Consider the following 18,165-nt stretch of genomic DNA (forward strand, 5'->3'; position numbering starts at 1 on the left):
TGAAACAGGAAATCATGGTTGAAAGCGAGACATGATTCTCCACTTTGTTATACATATTGGCACTGGAGTCAAAGATGTATATATACATATATGCTACAGGGGCCGTGGTGGCTCAGAGGTTAAGACGCTGAGCTCCAGACCAGAAGGTCTGTAGTTCAGCCGTTCAAGACCCTAGTGCCGCATGACGGAGTGAGCTCCCGTCTCTGGCCCCAGCTCCTGCCAAACTAGCAGTTCGAAAGCAAGAAACTGCAAGTAGATAAACAGGTACCGCTTCGGTGGGAAGGTAACAGTGTTCCGTGCGCCTCAGCGTTTAGGCACGCCAGCCACATGACCAAGGAAACGTCTTTGGACAGTGCTGGCCCTTCCGCTTGGAAACAGAGATGAGCACCGCCCCCTAGAGTCAGATTCGACTGGCGTTCGAGCAAGGGAAACCTTTACCTATATATACAACAGCAATGAACTATCCACAGTTGATCCACTTCTATAATGTATCTTTAAATGGGATGTGCTCCCCTCCTCCAGTACATTTAATGGGGACGCTCTGCCAAGGCTCATTCCTCCACCGTTTGCGTAGTTAAAGCATTAAGAGGAAAGCCAGTTGTATTACTTTGGGGGGGGGGTGCGGGTCCTTAGTGGTCAGTAATCTGATCACCCTCTTCCTCCAACATCTCATCAGTCCCACTTTAAAATGTGTTTGTATAATAAAAGATTTCCAACTGCTTGCTGACAAACTTTTGAAAGTACATGCATAACTTGTCTTGCTAGTTACTTACTGATATACAAGGTACAGTTAAACAGGAAGCAATGATTTTTTTAAAAAAAACAACCCCCCTCCCCCCGATGTTACTGTCATCTCATAAGCACCAGAATTCCTTATTGTCATTTGGCAAGACACAGCTAATGCAAAACTCAAGCCATTTGACTTCAGGAGATCTAGTAATCCATTACCAAATGTACTCAATCTTTAACCTCCTCGCGTCACCACTATCCTTTCAACAGAAGGTCATGCTGAATACAACACTGCGTTGGGTACAAAATTTGCAGCGTGCTGGCTTCCTTCGCCACCACGATGGCAGCATATATACACATTTGGTTTTTGTTTCTCTTTTAGACTTGATTAGGGCGCTCTGAAAAAACCAAGAATACAAAAGAAGTCAGCCCTCACAGTTGATGCGACCTGAGTTTCTCAGTTGGACAAACTTCAGGCCATATCATTTGACTCCCACAGTATTGCACTTTGAAGGTATTCGGACTAATCATCAAGAAGAGGGTAAAGGTGCTTTCAGAAGTAAAGGTATAAAGGGCAAATCCTACAGTGAAAGCAAGTCCCCCCCCCAAGTGCCTGCTTTGGGGGGGGGGAGACTTTCAAATAGTGGGTGACCTGCACACTCTCAATTTAGGTGGGTTGCTGTGCTGGTCTGAAGCAGAACAAAGTCCGAGTCCAGTGGCACCTTTAAGACCAGCAAAGTTTTATTCTCCGTATAAGCGTTCATGTGCATGCACATGAAAGCTTATACCCAGAATAAAACTTTGCTGCTCTTCAAAGGTGCCACTGGACTCAGACTTTATTCTGCACACCCTGAAATATTTGTTGTCTGCATTGCTCTGGGTCAGGTAAAAATGCTGAATTTCAGTACGCCGGGGGAACACGGTCAACTGTACTGCACAGCCTTTTTGAAGTGCATCAAGTCATAGCGTGACCCCAAATTCTGCCACACACAGTTTCTTTTACATACAAATTGTACTAAGGAAGAGAAATCTGTACCTCTTTAAAAGTGGTATGTGGCCCCTAGTTTCGAGGGACTGCTAATTTCAATATACACCTTGAGAATTAATGTGTATAGATCTCCTTCGGTATCAAGTTACTGTACTTATAACACAGAAGTAAGTACCAGTGGAACACTGCTGGCACTTGAATGAGCTAATCCTGAGTCTTGCATCCATATCCTCAAAGGAGACGCATGCGCCAGACAAACGGCACGATGCTGTGAACAAGACCCAGCTAGAGCAGCGCAAGTGTCATAAACCACAGCAGCAATGCTTTAAGAACGGCATATCCTGCCCCAACCCTGCTGGCCGCCTGCCCTCTCTTGTCTCTGACTGCAAGCGGCCAAACGTAGCAACCAGTTCTGTTTGGCCATCAGAAGGGAAGCCAGGTGGGAGAAGAGAATGCAGCAGCTTTATCCAGCACCAGACCTGAGTCACTGGGACAGTTAACAAAACTCTCCTGCAGTGCAAAGTGGTTTCTCTTGGACAGGCTTTACTGCCTTCTGCCAGCTGCAACAACCAATAGCATTTCAGATCCAGAGCCAGTAGGGAAGTGAGGCAGAAGCACATAATGCAGCGAGGCAGGAGAGACGCCGTTCCTGTTGTTGGGCCTTTGTGGTTCAGAGCTATCAGCGGCAGGCCTGACAGTTGATATTTTTGGAATGTCGCCCGCTTGAGCGTGGAAAGCTACATTCATTCTAACCTGGAAACGGGTAGTGCCAACTACACCTATTCATTAACCTCTAAGTATTGCAAGATTATTAACCATGACTTCCTGTGAAGCTCTTCACTAGCTGGAAATCTCTGTGGCTCTTTCTCTAGCCCTCGACTAGCGATGCATTGATGGCCGTCAGAAATTTCTTGTCAACGGGCCAGATGGCAGCAACTTATAGGTCACCGAGGTGCAAAACACTGAACTTTTGTGCAGTCAAGAAGCATAAGAAAATTCGTCTCCAAATATTTAACCTGGCTTCTCCTGGAAGCAGAGCTGTATCTAGATTAACTGACACAGAAAAAAAAAATATCTCTAAATCTGCAAGGGGAGTGATATAAAGAAAGCTATTCAAGAGGTATCTCTAGGGGGAACCACAAGAACTGTTGTTACGTTTCTCAGCTAAAACATGGGGAGAAAGTTTTTTCACAACGAATTATTTAAACCAGCTTAAAAGTGTAAGAAGGCAGCAAGCAGGAAGCTGTGGGCCACGAATCCTTTTCAATACATCAAAACATCTGATTACATTCAGCGCAATGTCTTCCCTACAGCTACAGAGCATAGCATAGGTATTAACAGCACCAATAAGTCGAAAGAGGTTCAGACTCCCACTCTCATCTCTTTTTGATATTTTACTAAATCCACACCCCCGAACTCCCAAGCGACCCCCTTCCAAGCACAGGTAACCTGTGTGTTAACTTTGGAAAGAGTCCTTGAGATGCTGCCCTTTACAAATCACTGATAAAGCCTTTGATTAGGAGCTGTGTCAACAGTATGTGTGGTGATCTATGCACCTTGCGAACATGTCTTCTGAACCATTCACTGCAAGCAGAGGAGAGCGAGAAAAAATCTGCAGGCCATTCTCAGTTCCATCTGAATGATTTTTGTGATGGAGATCAAACAGGTGTGCTTACTGCCCATTACTCAGATGACCTTTTTCCGGCCACAAAAAGCAAAAAAAATAAAAATGCAGCCATCCACAAGCAGCAAGAAGAAGAGGAGGAGGAGGAGGAGGAGGAGGAAGAGATTGGATTTATATCCCCCGCCCTTCACTTGGAGTCTCAGAGCAGCTTACAATCTCCTTCCCCTCCCCACGACACCCTGTGAGCAATGCTCTCTCTAAGCTGTGGAGTCTTGTGAGCAAAAATTCTACTTTGTGAGCTACTAGCATTAAAGTTGTGAGCGAGCACTTTGGCTACTACATAAATTAGTTTTCTCTGGAGCCCTCCTTCCTGAGCAAAGACAAAAATGTGTGAGCCGGAGGAAAAAAACTGTGAGCTAGCTCACACTAAATCAGCTTGGAGGGAACACTGCCTGTGAGGTAGGTGGGGCTGAGAGAGCTCTGAGAGAGCTGCTCTTGAGAGAACAGCTCTGAGAGAACTGTGACTGACCCAAGGTCACCAAGCAGGCTTCACGTGGAGGAGTGAATAACCAAACCCAGTTCTCCCAGTTTAGGGTCCGTGCTCCTAACCACTACACTTGACTCTTTACTTAGCGTTTCTATAGCACTTCAAAATGCTCCACATACATTATGTTGCAACCCTTAAAACAGCCTTGTAAGGAAGACCTCCATTGTCACCATACTGGACGTGGAAGGCTGAGAGAGAGTGGCTTCCCCTCGAGAACACACCTAGTGACAGACATGGAGTCTGAACCAACAACTTTCTGGATCACAGTTCCCTATGTTAGCCACTGACAACAGCTCCCAGGTAAGTAAACAAGAAAAAGCATTCAGTCCTGAATCCAACTGCATGGGCTCCCTACCTCTCACTGCGTCATCCTAAAACGGAGCTATACCCTTCTAAACCCGCCAACTTCAATAGACTCAGGAGGGCGTAGCTCTGCTTAGGTCTGCACTGTCGGCCTGCAACCTGAGACTTAATTACCCGCTTCTCTGTGCTGAGAGTGTAAATGAGACAGGGGGCTGGCTGCAAAGGGCTCTGCAGACCAGCAGTGCTATAAAATTATGGATGATAATAATAGTAGCAAATGGTCGCATCCTTTATTATGGGCTGTGATGTCATTTTGTGACACTAACAGTTGCTTCAAAGTTAAGGGTGAGAGGCAATGGCTGGTGAGAGCCAGCATGGTATAGCAGTGGACTCTAATCTGGAAAATCGGATTTGATTCCCCACTCGTCCTCCACATGAAGCCTGCTGGGTGACCTTGGGCCAGTCATAGTTCTCTCAGAACTCTCTCAGCTCCACCTACCTCACAAGGTGCCTATTGTGGGGAGAGGAAGGGAAAGAGCTGCTTTGAGACTCCTTAAGGTAGAGAAACATGGGGTACAAAAACCTACTCTTCTTCTTCTAGTGTGTACATGGGGGGTGTTCCATGTTAAAGTATCCTGGAGTTTGCAAGGACGGCATTATATGGTAATGACATTGCCCCATCCACTTTAAATGCACCCCTGTACTTCAACTACTGTACTGCTTTTACTTTTAACTTGTAGGCCAGGCTTAAACACACCTTCCTGGACAGCAGAGCTTCCGGAACACCTGGACAAATATCCAACAACTGTGGAATGAAGATTTCTGCAAGGGAAGGTAATACATGACCTAGCCGTAGATCTATGCTTGACTACCAAAGAAGTCATGCCGGTCAGAACAGTAACAGAACATTCTTTAACTGGACCAGTCGCTAAATTGTATCCTCTCAATGAAAACAACCACCACCACCTAAGTACTAATCCAAAGTCAACCTATGGTCAATAACAATTTATACTTACTGGTGGGAAGTCAAAATCTATCTGGTTTGCTAGGTTTAATATATAGTCGATTCGAAACTGGTTCTCTGGATTGGCTAGCTCGACTGGTGGGGCCAGGTTTCCCATTGCTGTCACTATTGTCTGCATAAAAAGGATTTTAAAAGTTACCAGTTAGTGATGGGTTAAAAGACCAATTCAAAGCAACCAGCAAAATAAACATACAACCCCCACCACCACCTTGTAGACTTACCTCTATAGCTTCTTTAATATTGTTTTTAATATCCTGAATTTTCATTTTTTTCTCCCTGTAACCAAGAAAACATAGCAAATTAAATCTCTGGATGGTGAACCGATAGCTCTTGAAGGGAAAAACAAAGGTCATAAAACTTTTATCAAGACACAAAATCTTCAATAAATCTTCTAGCTAGCCACTGAATACCATATGCACACCCAACCAGAATATCTGGGGTGGAGCAGGGGTGAACGAACAGTGTTTCAATTGCAAATTCAGACTGCTCTTGTTATAATAAATCTACGACAGTGTAACTAAGTTGCACATGCTTAGAAGGAGGAAATCACCTGCTGCTTAGTCAAACATGCAAAAATGAAAATAAAATCTAAACTGCTGCTGTTTTATCAGAATGGGGGAGACCCCCACAGCTCAATGGCAGAGCTCATGCTTTGCCTATAAAAACCTCAGGTTCAATTCCCCGTACTTCTGAATAAAAGAGACCTCAAGGGTAAAAACCCTCTTCTTAAATCCTGCAACACTGCAACTTGGTCTGCACAGACGACACTGAGCTCATCCTGCCCTGGGAAAAAGGCAGTTTCATAAATTCATATGCTTTAAAAACAACTCAAGTGAAAAAAACTCATACAGGTACAGGGAGAACATGATGGGATGAAGACAGATATACCTTTAGCTGCCCTACAACACTCATTTTAGAAGAAGAAGAAGAGAAGAAGAGATTGGACTTATACCCCACCCTTCACTACCCAAAGGAGTCTCAGAGCGGCTTACAAACTCCTTTTCCCTTCCCCTCCCCACAACAGACACCCTGTGAGGTAGGTGGGACTGAGAGAACTCTGACAGAAACTGCTCTTTTTCAAGGACAGCTCTTATCAGAGCTACGGCTTGCCCAAGGCCATCCAGCCAGGTGCAAGTGGAGGAGTGGGGAAGCAAACCTGGTTCTCCCAGATTAGAGTCCGCGCACTTAACCACTACACCAAACTGGCTTTACTGAAACACACACAAACTGAAACGTTTAGGCAGAATATTATATCATGTTCAGTTTCGTTTTGAAAACTTTGTTAATTAACAAGAACACCTTTCACCTTGCCTGCCAATACCCTCCCAACCCTGCATTTTCCCTGGCTCTAGAACACATCAATTAATGGAAGTCCCTAGGTACAAACTAGGGGTGTGCACAATTTTTTCGGATTCAGCTATATTGGACCTGCCCCCCATTCAGAATTCCTGGAAAACCCCGAATTCCAATACCGGTATGGTATTCGTATTTTTCGGGAAATTACAAGTCCCCCTGGCTCCATTATACCCTATGAGACCATTATAAACAATGGGGAATCTATCCAGGGGTCGGGGGGGGGGGGCTGTTTTTTGAGGTAGAGACACCAAAATTTCAGCATAACTTCTGGCGCATCTCATCAAAAGATCCCAAGTTTCTAAAAGACTGGACTAGGGGGTCCAATTATTTGGGACCCCCAAAGAAGGTGCCCCCATCCTCCAATGTTTCCAATGGTGGGGAAAAACAGCAAAATAACAAGGACTGATGTCAAACCAGAGAGTCTCCACAGCAGAAACTGAAGGTGGGGGGATTTATCCAAATCTTGCAGAACCAGTGCATGTACAAAGTGCCCCCAAAAGGTGCCTCCATCCTCTTGTTGTTTTCAATAGAGGAGGGGGGAAGAAAGCCTTTAAGGGAAGGCACTGGGATTTGCTGGGCACTAGTACACTGCACTGGCACTGTTCGGCACTCCGTACATGCAATGACTATGTTGGGCTTGCAAACCCCCACCCCCAAACTTGGATTTGTTGAGCTGGCATTGCCACAATGGCATTAGTTCCGTTGAGCACTGTGTACACGCGCTTGCCATGCTAGGCATGCAACACCCTCTCTTGGATTTATTGAGCTGGCACTGCCAGAGTGATATTGGCTCTTCTGGGCATAGTGTACATGCACTGGCTGTGGTAGGCTTGCACTCCCCACCCCCCTGGATTTGTTGAGCTGGCATTGCCACAATGGCATTAGTTCCGTTGAGCACTGTGTACACGCGCTTGCCATGCCAGTTTCAGGGTAAAAGTTTAAAGGGAAGTGTTCCTTTAAAGTTTAAAGGGAAGTGTTACAGCAGTTGGGTTGAAGTGGAAATTGTTGTTTTGTGCATGTGCAAAAATTTTAATTCTACAGATGGCTGCCTGTGCGCATGCCCAAACTGAGAGAGAGAAAAAAACACCGACGCACGCTCCCGCGTGTGGACAGTGGGGAGCGACATGGCTGCGTAGTGATCCAGAACAAGAAGATGAGTGTGATCGTGATTCTCTAGGTTAAAAAAAAATGCAACGGGACCGGAGTAATTCAAACTGCTCCCAGCACGCCGTCTGACCACACCCAGTCTGGGGCAGTGATGCTCTGCATTCTTGGTCCTTGGGGGGTAACAACAGAAGGGCTTCTGGAGTTCTGACCCTGCTGGTGGACTGGATGGCTTCTCTTATGTTGTTATGGCTTCTCTTATGTTCTTTTGAACCCCTGAACAGGTGTCTCCTATTCTCACACAATGTCAGCACCTAAAGACTGGAATGTGATGGCCCTTGCTTTCCTTAAAAAAAACAAAAAAACAGAAAAGACAAGTCTTTAGTCTTCATGATTTCAGGTAAAAGCCTAGAAAAGTTTTTGTTCTGAAAACAGATGGGGAGGCTTCTATCACAAGCAAATATCAACATTTTACAAGGCCTCTCTGGGCCAACCCCATATACTGCAATACTTTACAGAGTCAGCCTACCAATACCTGCATACAATGAGCCTATATGATTGTGGCACAGGTATTTTATTTTATATAATCATGTTTACGCTGTAGGCAGAAAAAAACTTGAAAACCCTCTTTTGCCTTTTTAGAATGACTAAAAATAAAAAGCTTGCACACTAGCCATGAAGATGTATTTGCATCAAAATGCTTTTCCTCCCCTTACTTCTTTACCTTACATGCGAGTTTGAAAAGTATGTTTTAAAAGAAATGTGCTTCCCCCTGCAATTTCCCATTATTTGGTGTATTTTCTTCCTCAAATATACAATACAACTGAACTACGTACTCATCATGAAAGTGAACCAATGCACTAAAATGACAGAATAACAAAGAAATTTAATATCATGAGATGATGCAGCCATTCAAGAGAAGGACATTTGTGGGTTGGACAACCTTGAGATAGATCATAATGCAGACACCACTAATGTAATCACACCACAGATCGACTGTGTGTCAGATCGGCCGCTTGCCCATCACACCGTATGAACAAACACCTTAAAAAAACAGCAGTCCGTGAACTTTTCATTTGCAACAGCACTTTGGGGTGTACAGTACTTTTAACCTCTGAGTAATTTTCCAAGGAGCCCAGACCTGGACAGCCCAGATCGCGGAAGCTAAGCAGGGTCAGTTCTAGTTAGTACTTGGATGGGAGACCACCAAAGAAGTTCAGGGCTGCTATGCAGAGGTAGACAATGGCAAAACCACTTCTGCTTGTCTCTTGCCTTGAAAACCTTACGGGATCACCTTAAGTCAGCTGCGACCTGATGGCACTTTAATCACAGTTTTCCAACAAAGGTTTGGAGGATTTGGCCAGAAGACTAAACCAGCTTATGCTCAAGAGCTATGGCTTAAATGGCTTGTGGTCCAAAGCTTACATAAGCCCCAACTGCAGAATTATCCACTACACATCCTGCTAGAAAGAGCAGAGCAAGTTCTCAAAAGGCAGAGCTGACTGTAGGGACTGCAATAACACCCGAGCACTGGTAAGAGGATGGCAGCCTTTGCAGAGGTTCCCAAACGTATTTGGCCTACCGCCCCCTTTTCAGAAAAAAAATTACTCAGCCCCCCACTGGACATCTACCTTCAAGAAGTGGACAAAAAGATGCAGTTTGTAGATCTGCCCCTGGATCATTCCAGCACCCCCGAGAGGGCGGTTATTGCCCCCTTTGGGAACCAGTGCTTAGTGTATTAAAAGTTCAAGTCAAGTAGGCATTGCTAAAAAAAAATCAACCCAAAACAAAATCAACCAACACCACAGGCTACAGAGCGCTAGCTCTCCTAGGTACCATCTAGCCCAGTTAGTTTTTTAATGTCCGGTGGCGTCATTTCTCACAGTATATTTATATTCTGGTACATCGTGACTTATTTTGCCACTGTTGGAAATATTTTCAAACCACCCAGGCACAGGGATACAGCAGGACATTTTTTTTCAACCTATAGTGTATTCCAATTTCTAGACAATCTTCCTTTATTAAAAGCTTTTACCAGAGTTCAAAGCTACCGAGGGAAAGATTAAACGATAATGCATTTCAGAGTAGTGAAAAATTCCCGCAGCCATAACTGCTAGGCAATCATCATTGTCTTTACAACTGAAGTGCTCAAATCCCTATTTCTGCTTGTGTTACCGTGGTCCCATGGCATGCTCCGTAAACAAAGTGTCTTATTACACAGCGATGAACATATCTCATTTTGTGTTTGTAATGTTTACAAAGTGTACGTTTTCCATGACAATGGAAAGCCCAGAGTCCTAAAGGGTGAGCTACGTCAACCGTTTGGCTGATACCTTACCTTCAAGTGCAATTTAGCAACAGCTTTAGTTCAAGGACTCACAAAACATGGCTTTATGGAAGCGCGAAGCAATAAAATTATTTTAGCATGCTGACTTTAGTAATTTTAGAAAGAATATGCTCTTGGCTCCTCATTTCTAAAGAACGTGGCCAGACCACTTATTCCTTCTGAGGTAAACAGGGTACCACCATTACAATAACTTCTAAATCTGTTTTTTAAAAAGCCACCGTTGTACTCCAGCATCTTCCTGCTATGTCTTTCTTTAAATGAAGTAAATTTATGGGCTCGTACAGGCCTAATCCGAGCCAAGAGGAAAGATGAGGTATAAATATTTTATGAAATAACCTTGTAACAGAGAGGCTGCTGATGAGGCACTTCGGACAGCCCTACAATCCTATCCTCTGTTATCAGGAGCAGAGGAATCGCTGTGCCTAACTGCAGAAGGGGGGCTATGAATACCAATGGCTGGGTAGCCCTTGTGACAAGCCAAGAAAGCTGCTCCTATTTCCTTAGAGCAGTCCTGCAAGTTTAAAATACATAATCATTTTTTAAAATAGAAAAGAACCCTACAGTGCGCGGTGGGGGGGGGGGGAGAGTCCACCTGAACACAGGAAGCTGCCTTATAATAAATCAGGCTATCGCACCATCAAGGTCAGTACTGGCTACCAATGTGCCCTCTAAGCTGTGGAGTCTTGCGAGCAAAATTCTACTTTGTGAGCTACTGGCATTAAGGTTGGGAGCGAGTGATTTGGCTGCTGCATAAATTAGTTTGCTCTGGAGCCATCCTTCCTGAGCGAAGACAAAAATGTGTGAGCTGGAGGTGAAAAAAGCTTAGAGGGAACATTGCTGACTACTCAGACCAGCAGCAGCTCTCCAGGGTCTCAGGCAGAAGTCTTTCAAATCACCTGCTACCATGTCCTTTAACTGGAGATGCCGGGGAGCGGACTGAACCTGGGTATTTCTGCACTCCAAGCAGACACTCTACCACTGAGCCATGCCCACCCCATAAAGTGTGACAGGACTAAATATTTCAGCTAAACATCAGAAAGAACGTCCTGACAGAACGGTACCTCAGTGGAACAGGCTTCATTGGGAGGTGGTGGGCTCTGTTTCTTCACAGGTTTTCAAACAGAGGCTAGATGGCCCTCTGACAGCAATGCTGATTCTGTGAACTTAGGCAGATCATGAGAGGAAAGGCAGGAAGGGTTGTCTCAGTGCTTAGTTATCATGGCCCTTTCTTACATGCCCAAGGAAATGCCAATTGCCACTTTGAGGTCAGAAAGCAATTGTTCTCCAGGCCAGTTTGGCCACAAATCCTGGAAGGTTTTTTGTCATCTTCTGGGCATGGAGCAGGGGTCACTGGGGGTCTGGGGGGGAGTATTTGTAGATTTCCTTCATTGTGCAGGAGGGTTGGACTAGATGACCCTAGAAGTCTCTTCCAACTCTATGATTCTAGGGTGCCTTGAAAAGAAAAAACAGTAAAAGCAGAGTTCTATGAGTCTAGGCAAAGAGGCCCTAAGCATTTCATCCAGGGACTATGTATCTGATGTTGAGGAGCAAATGCCAGGAAAGGAACCATCATTCCACAGCAGAAAACCCACACCTGCTCATGACTGCAGGGACACACAAGCCCAGCCCTGTGTTTTTAAACCTGCTGACAAAATAAAAAAGCTGAGAAAAGCTCCCCAGTTATTTCTATCCTTGACTTTGATTTTCTGAACAGTTATTGGAACAAATGAATGCTCTGTAACATGCTGTGTATCCAACGCAAAGCACACACATTGTAAAACCTTCCTCAAGGGTAGCCAGTCCACACTGCATGGGCCAAAGAGTTGCACGCCAGACCATTTTGCGTGTTGTCCAGAGCCAGTGAGCATCTGAGGTGCCAGCACGGCATCCTAATAAGGGGATGTCAGGTTCAAGAACTAGCACGCCTGCCAGGCGATACCCGTGCGAGGAGGCTGCACCTAAACCAGCAATAAAAGAGGAAGAGGACACTTTACCAAAGAGGCTTCACTGGGGCTTTGCTGGAAACTTGGAGCTGCTGGAAACTTTTGTTGCTGCAAGAAGCCCCCAGTGACTGAAGAGACATGAGGATTCCTCTTTGTTTATACTGGGGTTTGTTTTATGTTCTGCAATTAAAGTGTATTCATGTAACCGCAGTACCTTGCTGAGCTGAGCTTCCTTTGACCACTCAAATCCATTAGAAAAGACCCTTGCTACCCACGGGCAAGAAAATGGCCTCTGGCACAACACACCTTAGAGACCCAACAAAGTTTTGGAGGTATTGATTTTCGAGAGTACCTTCAGGTGAAAGGAGCTTTAACTCTCGAAAGTTCACACCCCAAAAATCTTGTTGGTCTCTAAGAGTCTACTGGACTCAAATCTAGCTGTTCTGCTACAGACCAACACGGCTACCCTCTGAAATTATCTTCACATCAAGAAGGTTCTCAAAATATCCAGTATCTACGGGCCGGATCCAATGCTCACCTTCTGCCAGTGGAAGGCTGGAGGCAATTATTATTTTATTTCCAGTGCCTGAAGACACTCTGTGGCATCCTCGCTTATTGGGGAGACTGTTTCTCCTTTTAAACAGTCTCTGTGCACCTAAACTTGGTAGATTTCTGCTGCCACCAGGAATTAAAAATTCCAAATCGATCTATTTTGGTAGAATGACCCAGTGTCTGGGCGCTTCAGAGGACTATGTGGCCCTGAGGAAGGACTGTTCTGAATGCTGGGATAAGTTTAAACAAATAATGATTTATTTATAAAAGAACAAAATAGGTTTCTGGGTAATTTTGAACTGTTGTAGAAGAAAGAAAATATGACTGACAAGGCTTGGCGTCACACACAGTCTCTCATACACCAAAACTCCACTCTGACAGGTTTAGACACTCAAACTCTCTTTCATATATAGCCACACAGGCTGAACTCTCTCTCATATACAGCCACACAGGCTAACTAAAGCCCAACTGCTTCCTCTGTCATACACTCACAAAAACTCTCCACACTCATCTCTTCAAGAACACAGAATCCCCTCAGAGACATCTATCCTCCCACGCTCTCTGTCATCAGCCAATCACATCACACTTCTCTCCCTCTATCACTCTCCTTACATTACTGTAGTCAAACTAAACATTTAAAGAAACACACACACCAAAAATGGAATCATTACACACCCATATGGCATTGAATGCTATCCTGAAGTCCCCTCAACCCCAGGAGACAGTGGCTGGCAGTGGAGGAAGAGTGCTGCAACAGGAAGTGGGGAAATTCCATGAGTAGAGGGCAGCTCCCAGTATTTTGGATGCAACCCAGTGACGTTTATATGTATATATAATCTTAAACAGACTATATATTGTGGTTGTAAACATATAATCATTTGCCTGTAATATCCTTTTAGTCTTGCATGCCTAAAAAGAGCAAAAGCAGATGAGCCCTTAACATGGTGATTCCAGCAGATCAACGAAAGAGACCAACTGCCATTAGATCACTGAAGAAGCATAGTGCTTAAAAAGCCATGCCACTCCTCCCCCATTCATCAGAGGGCAGCTGCCTCAGACATTACAGAGTGCATTGCCAAAAACACCTGATCAGAAGAGGCCCTTAATACTAAATTAGGGATTTTTGGGCAGGCGCCAATTTAGGGCGGTCACTTGTCCACACAGAGATAGCAATAGGGACAAGACTTTTTCCTCTAGACCTGTTTGTAATCCTAGTAGTACCCGAGCTATAAACCTTTAAGGCACAAAAGGGTTTCAACAAGCAGCTTATACGGTAACTACTTCGTCCTAGTACTGGCAATGGAGCACTGGCTTGGCCCTCTGCCATTCCCCTAACCCATGAGGAGGTGGTGGCAGCTACAAGCACGGACAGCTTCAAGAGGGAATTAGATAAACATATGGAGCAGAGGTCCATCAGTGGCTATTAGCCACAAGGTAAAGATAGGAACTCTCAGTCTGGGGCAAGGGATGCTCTGTATTCTTGGTGCTTGGGGGGGGGCAACAGTGGGAGGGCTTCTAGTGTCCTGGTCCCACTGCTGGACCTCCTGATGGCACCTGGTATTTTTGGCCACTGCGTGACAGAGTGTTGGACTGGATGGGCCATTGGCCTGATCCAACATGGCTTCTCTTAGGTTCTTATGTCATCTAGAAACACTAGTTGTGGACTAGTCTTTTATTGAAAGGAGCCTCTACTTTCTAAACTGCAGCATCATGGAAATGTTTTCCACCATTCTACCTGCTCAGGGGCAAGGGCCAAGCACAAAAAGCCATGAAGAGGTCCCTGTGGGCTGTCACTGGGCAGGCTGTGGAAAGGCTTGGAAAGCTGTTGCTGAAAATAGGTCTTCCATATATGTTACCTTCTGCTGGCTGACAGAGAGCCCATGAACCAGCAGCCTTTTTTAACGCTGGTGGGAAGGGTGGAAGAAGCCTGTATTTAACTAATTAGCTCTCTATACATTTTTAATAGGATGCTTCTCATCATGACTTCTACTCTAGCAGTTCTCTACACCTATCCTTCCAGTGCCATTAACAACAGTGACACAAACCACAGCTGGATCTGTCTCAGGTGTGATTTCCCACTGACAAACATAAGAGAACAGATATCTCAACACTTCTATTTTTATAAAACTTATGAGATGGTTTCTAGACCATGACATCCACACTATGATTTTTCTCCCCTCTTCGAGTAGGGCTGTACTACACAACTGGAAGCATCGGATGCATTCTGAAAAACAGCAGGTTCAGATTCTCATAGGACATTCAAACATGCACTTCAGACAGACACCGGAGGACCATTTCAAAGTTATCATCTCTAACGAGGAACTGAATTTCCAAGGACAAAAGTCAGAAAGAGAATTTTCAACTAGGACCATCATCAGGGCTGGTGCTTGCGATGTTTCAATTCCATCTGACTTGGCCTTGAATATTCCATAGAGAAAAAGAACCTGTTCAAACATTGCCTTAGTCACACATAACCACTTTTAGCGGTGTCAGTGCTCTCTTCAAGTGCAGGGTGTTATGACTTAGACATCTCTTTAATTTCTTTAGAGATTTCAATCATCCCTGCCTTAAACACTTGAATGTATAGCTACAACAACCAAGAGAATACATTTGTGAGGAATTTCTGCCTGCCAAATTGATATGACAAAATAAACCTGCTCTAAAATCGGAGAGAACAATCTTAATTGCCTCATTGAAAATACACTTCACCAGGATTTTTTTAAAGCAGTATTTAGTTGACAGATTCCACCCTTAAAGTGAAAAGACCCAATAAACTACCATTCATTGCAATACCAAAAGTTAGAGAGATGAAGGTTCACTGAACTCTTTTTTGTTTCTTTGTATTCAAATCCTTTTGCGTTTGCATTAATACAAATATCGGAGATAAAGAGTTCTGCTTCCATGAGTATTTGAGAAAATAAATGTACAGCCTAGTAGTATACACAAATTTTCATGAAAAATGCAAACAAAATACGTGTAGCAGCTTTAACTTAGATTATCATTTCTACAGTATTATCTATGCACAAAATGCTTTACACATTAATTCATTTCTTCTTCGCAACATCCCGGTACAGACGTAACATTCTTGATTGCACCTATGGTTTTGGGACTGCAAGGATGCTGTGGAATCACGCGCCCTTCTCTATTAGTCTCTTCTGTCTCTGGCATGAGCCTGCAGCAAGCCATCGTCAGCAGCAGTCAGTGCAGTTAACAATGCAAATGCATATTCTATAACAAGTGAATAAACAAATGCTCAATTTATTATGTTTATCAGCAGGGGTCATTTCATAGAAAAAGAGCTAGGGGGACTCATTGGCATAACTCATTAGCATATGCCACACCCCCTGACACCAGGGGCCCGGCGGTGGACCTGCAAGGCCAGCGGGAGTGCGAGGAAGCCCCGCCAAGGCCCTCCCTGGCCCTAGGCAGGCAGGGGTGGGGAGAGGCAGGGAGGAAGCAACTTACCCTCCCTCTTCTCCTGCCTCCTCCTGGCTGAATGAGGGCTGGAAGCGGGGCGGCCGGAAGCAGGGGGCGGGGCTTCGTCATGTGCCCCGCCCCCCTGCATCTCACCCGGGGGAACTGTGTTCCCCCACGTTCCCCCCCGAAATGACCTGTTTATCAGACACATCCAGACTTTACCAGTGAAGTGTCTAAAGCCATCTCGTCTGTCTAAATTTTTTATGATACCCACGTGGAACAAAGCTACCGAGGCCCAGTTTGATAGTTACGAAAGACTACGTGGCACCTACAGGAAATAATCCTGGAGACTGCTGAAATACAGTTGTCACAGACTGGTGATTGGGAGAGCTGTAGAACTTCACTTACCCTAACAAGAACAACAACAATAGCAGCAGGTTGCAGGTCCAGGTGTTCTAGAACTCTTCTGTAGCATACTGACTGGTGCAAAAATATGGACCTTTGTGTAAGATTGTTAATGTAAAACCACAAATTAGTGTTACAGTTTACTTCACGAACTGCATTTATCAGCATAATCCCAGTACCAAGAACTAACAGATGCTATCCTGGCCCCATAAGAACCTGTATAAGGGAACACACTGTTTCCACTGCAGACATTATACTGAATTCAAAAATACTCACTTGAGAAGTAGTGTTGACACTTCATGATATTATTTGAATCTACATAATCAGGAACACTATAAAATCATCACAATTACGGGTTGGATCTAATGATTATTACCACTACCAGCCATCTCTTACCAGGGAAAATTTATTCACAGGACTGTGGGACCCATATGGAGTAACAGCCATACGGGCTGGGGAGGCAGCAATGGGGAACGGAAAAGAGAGAAATTGTTCCCTCCCATCCCTTGCATGAGCAGAGACCCATTAACAGCTGAGGAAGAATTAAAATAATGTTGTCAAAGATACGCAGCTCTGGGTTGTCTGAAGGATGATGTCTTCTATGCAAGAACAATTGCAGCAAAGCTAAGTAAGAACTGGCATTCATTTACGTATTTATTACAAGTCTAATAAATATGCCACCATCCATCCAAACTAAAAATGCTCAACTCCTGTCCAATGTATTTTAATACCATTTAAAATATTGTCTTATAAATCCCATATGATTTAAAAGACCTCCGAGATCAATTTGCATTCCTAGTATTCAGGACCCTCTGATTTTACAACTCCTTCCCAAAACAGATGCTTGAAATTAGTTTCCACTTCAAATCATTTTTCCTTGCTCCATAGTATTTACACTTGTGTAGAAGCACTCCCTCTTTGCAGTGAAACCTGAAATTAGTTCAATTACTGCAACTCTATTTGTTCACACAACAGAAACAGTTTCTGCAATGTAGGCAAAATTTACTAAGGAAGCTAACCTGGGATGGTGATCCTTTGTAGTCAGCACAATAAATTTAGATAATTCCGATCCATAAAACCAACCCCAGTAAACTAATTCTTAGTCAGAAGCGTTGAAACTCTAAAGCACAGGTTATCATGGCCCCTGATTTCTTTGAAAGCTGTAAGCAAGCAAGCAAGCAGCTGGCACTCACTAAGTTATCACATCTGGTGTTTATTTCCTTAAACTTCCAACCCTTTAAGGAACTGTTAGCTGACCAATTAATACCGACCTGTAATTTAAATAAGAGTTTCCAGAGCAAATCCCATTCTAACAATACATCCATAACTGCAATCCATTACTGAAACAGACCAGGACTTATTAACAGCAACTATTTTGGACTATGATAAAAAAATTATTCCCATTGCCAAAATTTTTGAAGGGAGCAGAACATATATCATGCACCATTTCCTAGCAATTAAGTTCCTATTTTAAAGCCTTTTCAAGCTACAATCAGCTGCCAGAATAAGCACCTTTTAAACATTGGCCAACTCACCTATAGCTATTTTTAATGAGTACTAGAGCCTATACAGGTACAACGCACAGCACTTAAAAAAACTATTTTAAAATACCAATGGTTGTGAAGACTGAGACAGCCTTACAGATGTGAGTTCAGATTGCATTTGCCTACCAGTTGCTGTTTTCATGCATGAAAGTGCCTCTCTGGGACTTCCGGTTGATGGCGGCGCGCTAGCAGACTCACCTCCTGGACCTCCCGGGGGTGAAGCTGCGCACCAGCAGAAGGAGGGGGTGCGCATGATCGTCACCTCCCCAGGGGCCCGGTTGA

General features: G+C 44.3%; 1 protein-coding gene across 1 annotated transcript in view; it reads right to left on the minus strand.

Annotated features, from left to right (window-relative positions):
* Positions 1 to 16,786, minus strand: part of GNAS (GNAS complex locus) — a 122,172-nt gene extending 105,386 nt beyond the window's left edge. Inside the window, exons 1-3 of the mRNA XM_015422449.1 lie at positions 16,736 to 16,786; positions 5,437 to 5,544; positions 5,208 to 5,327 (exon numbers count right to left, since the gene is read on the minus strand). Coding sequence (XP_015277935.1) covers positions 5,208 to 5,327; positions 5,437 to 5,544; positions 16,736 to 16,786 — 279 coding nt within the window. The remainder of the gene's footprint in view (positions 1 to 5,207; positions 5,328 to 5,436; positions 5,545 to 16,735) is intronic.
* Positions 16,787 to 18,165: the final 1,379 nt, after the last annotated feature.

Source organism: Gekko japonicus, unplaced genomic scaffold, assembly GCF_001447785.1.
Source record: "Gekko japonicus isolate JY-2015 unplaced genomic scaffold, Gekko_japonicus_V1.1 scaffold1190, whole genome shotgun sequence".
Taxonomy (NCBI): domain Eukaryota; kingdom Metazoa; phylum Chordata; class Lepidosauria; order Squamata; family Gekkonidae; genus Gekko; species Gekko japonicus.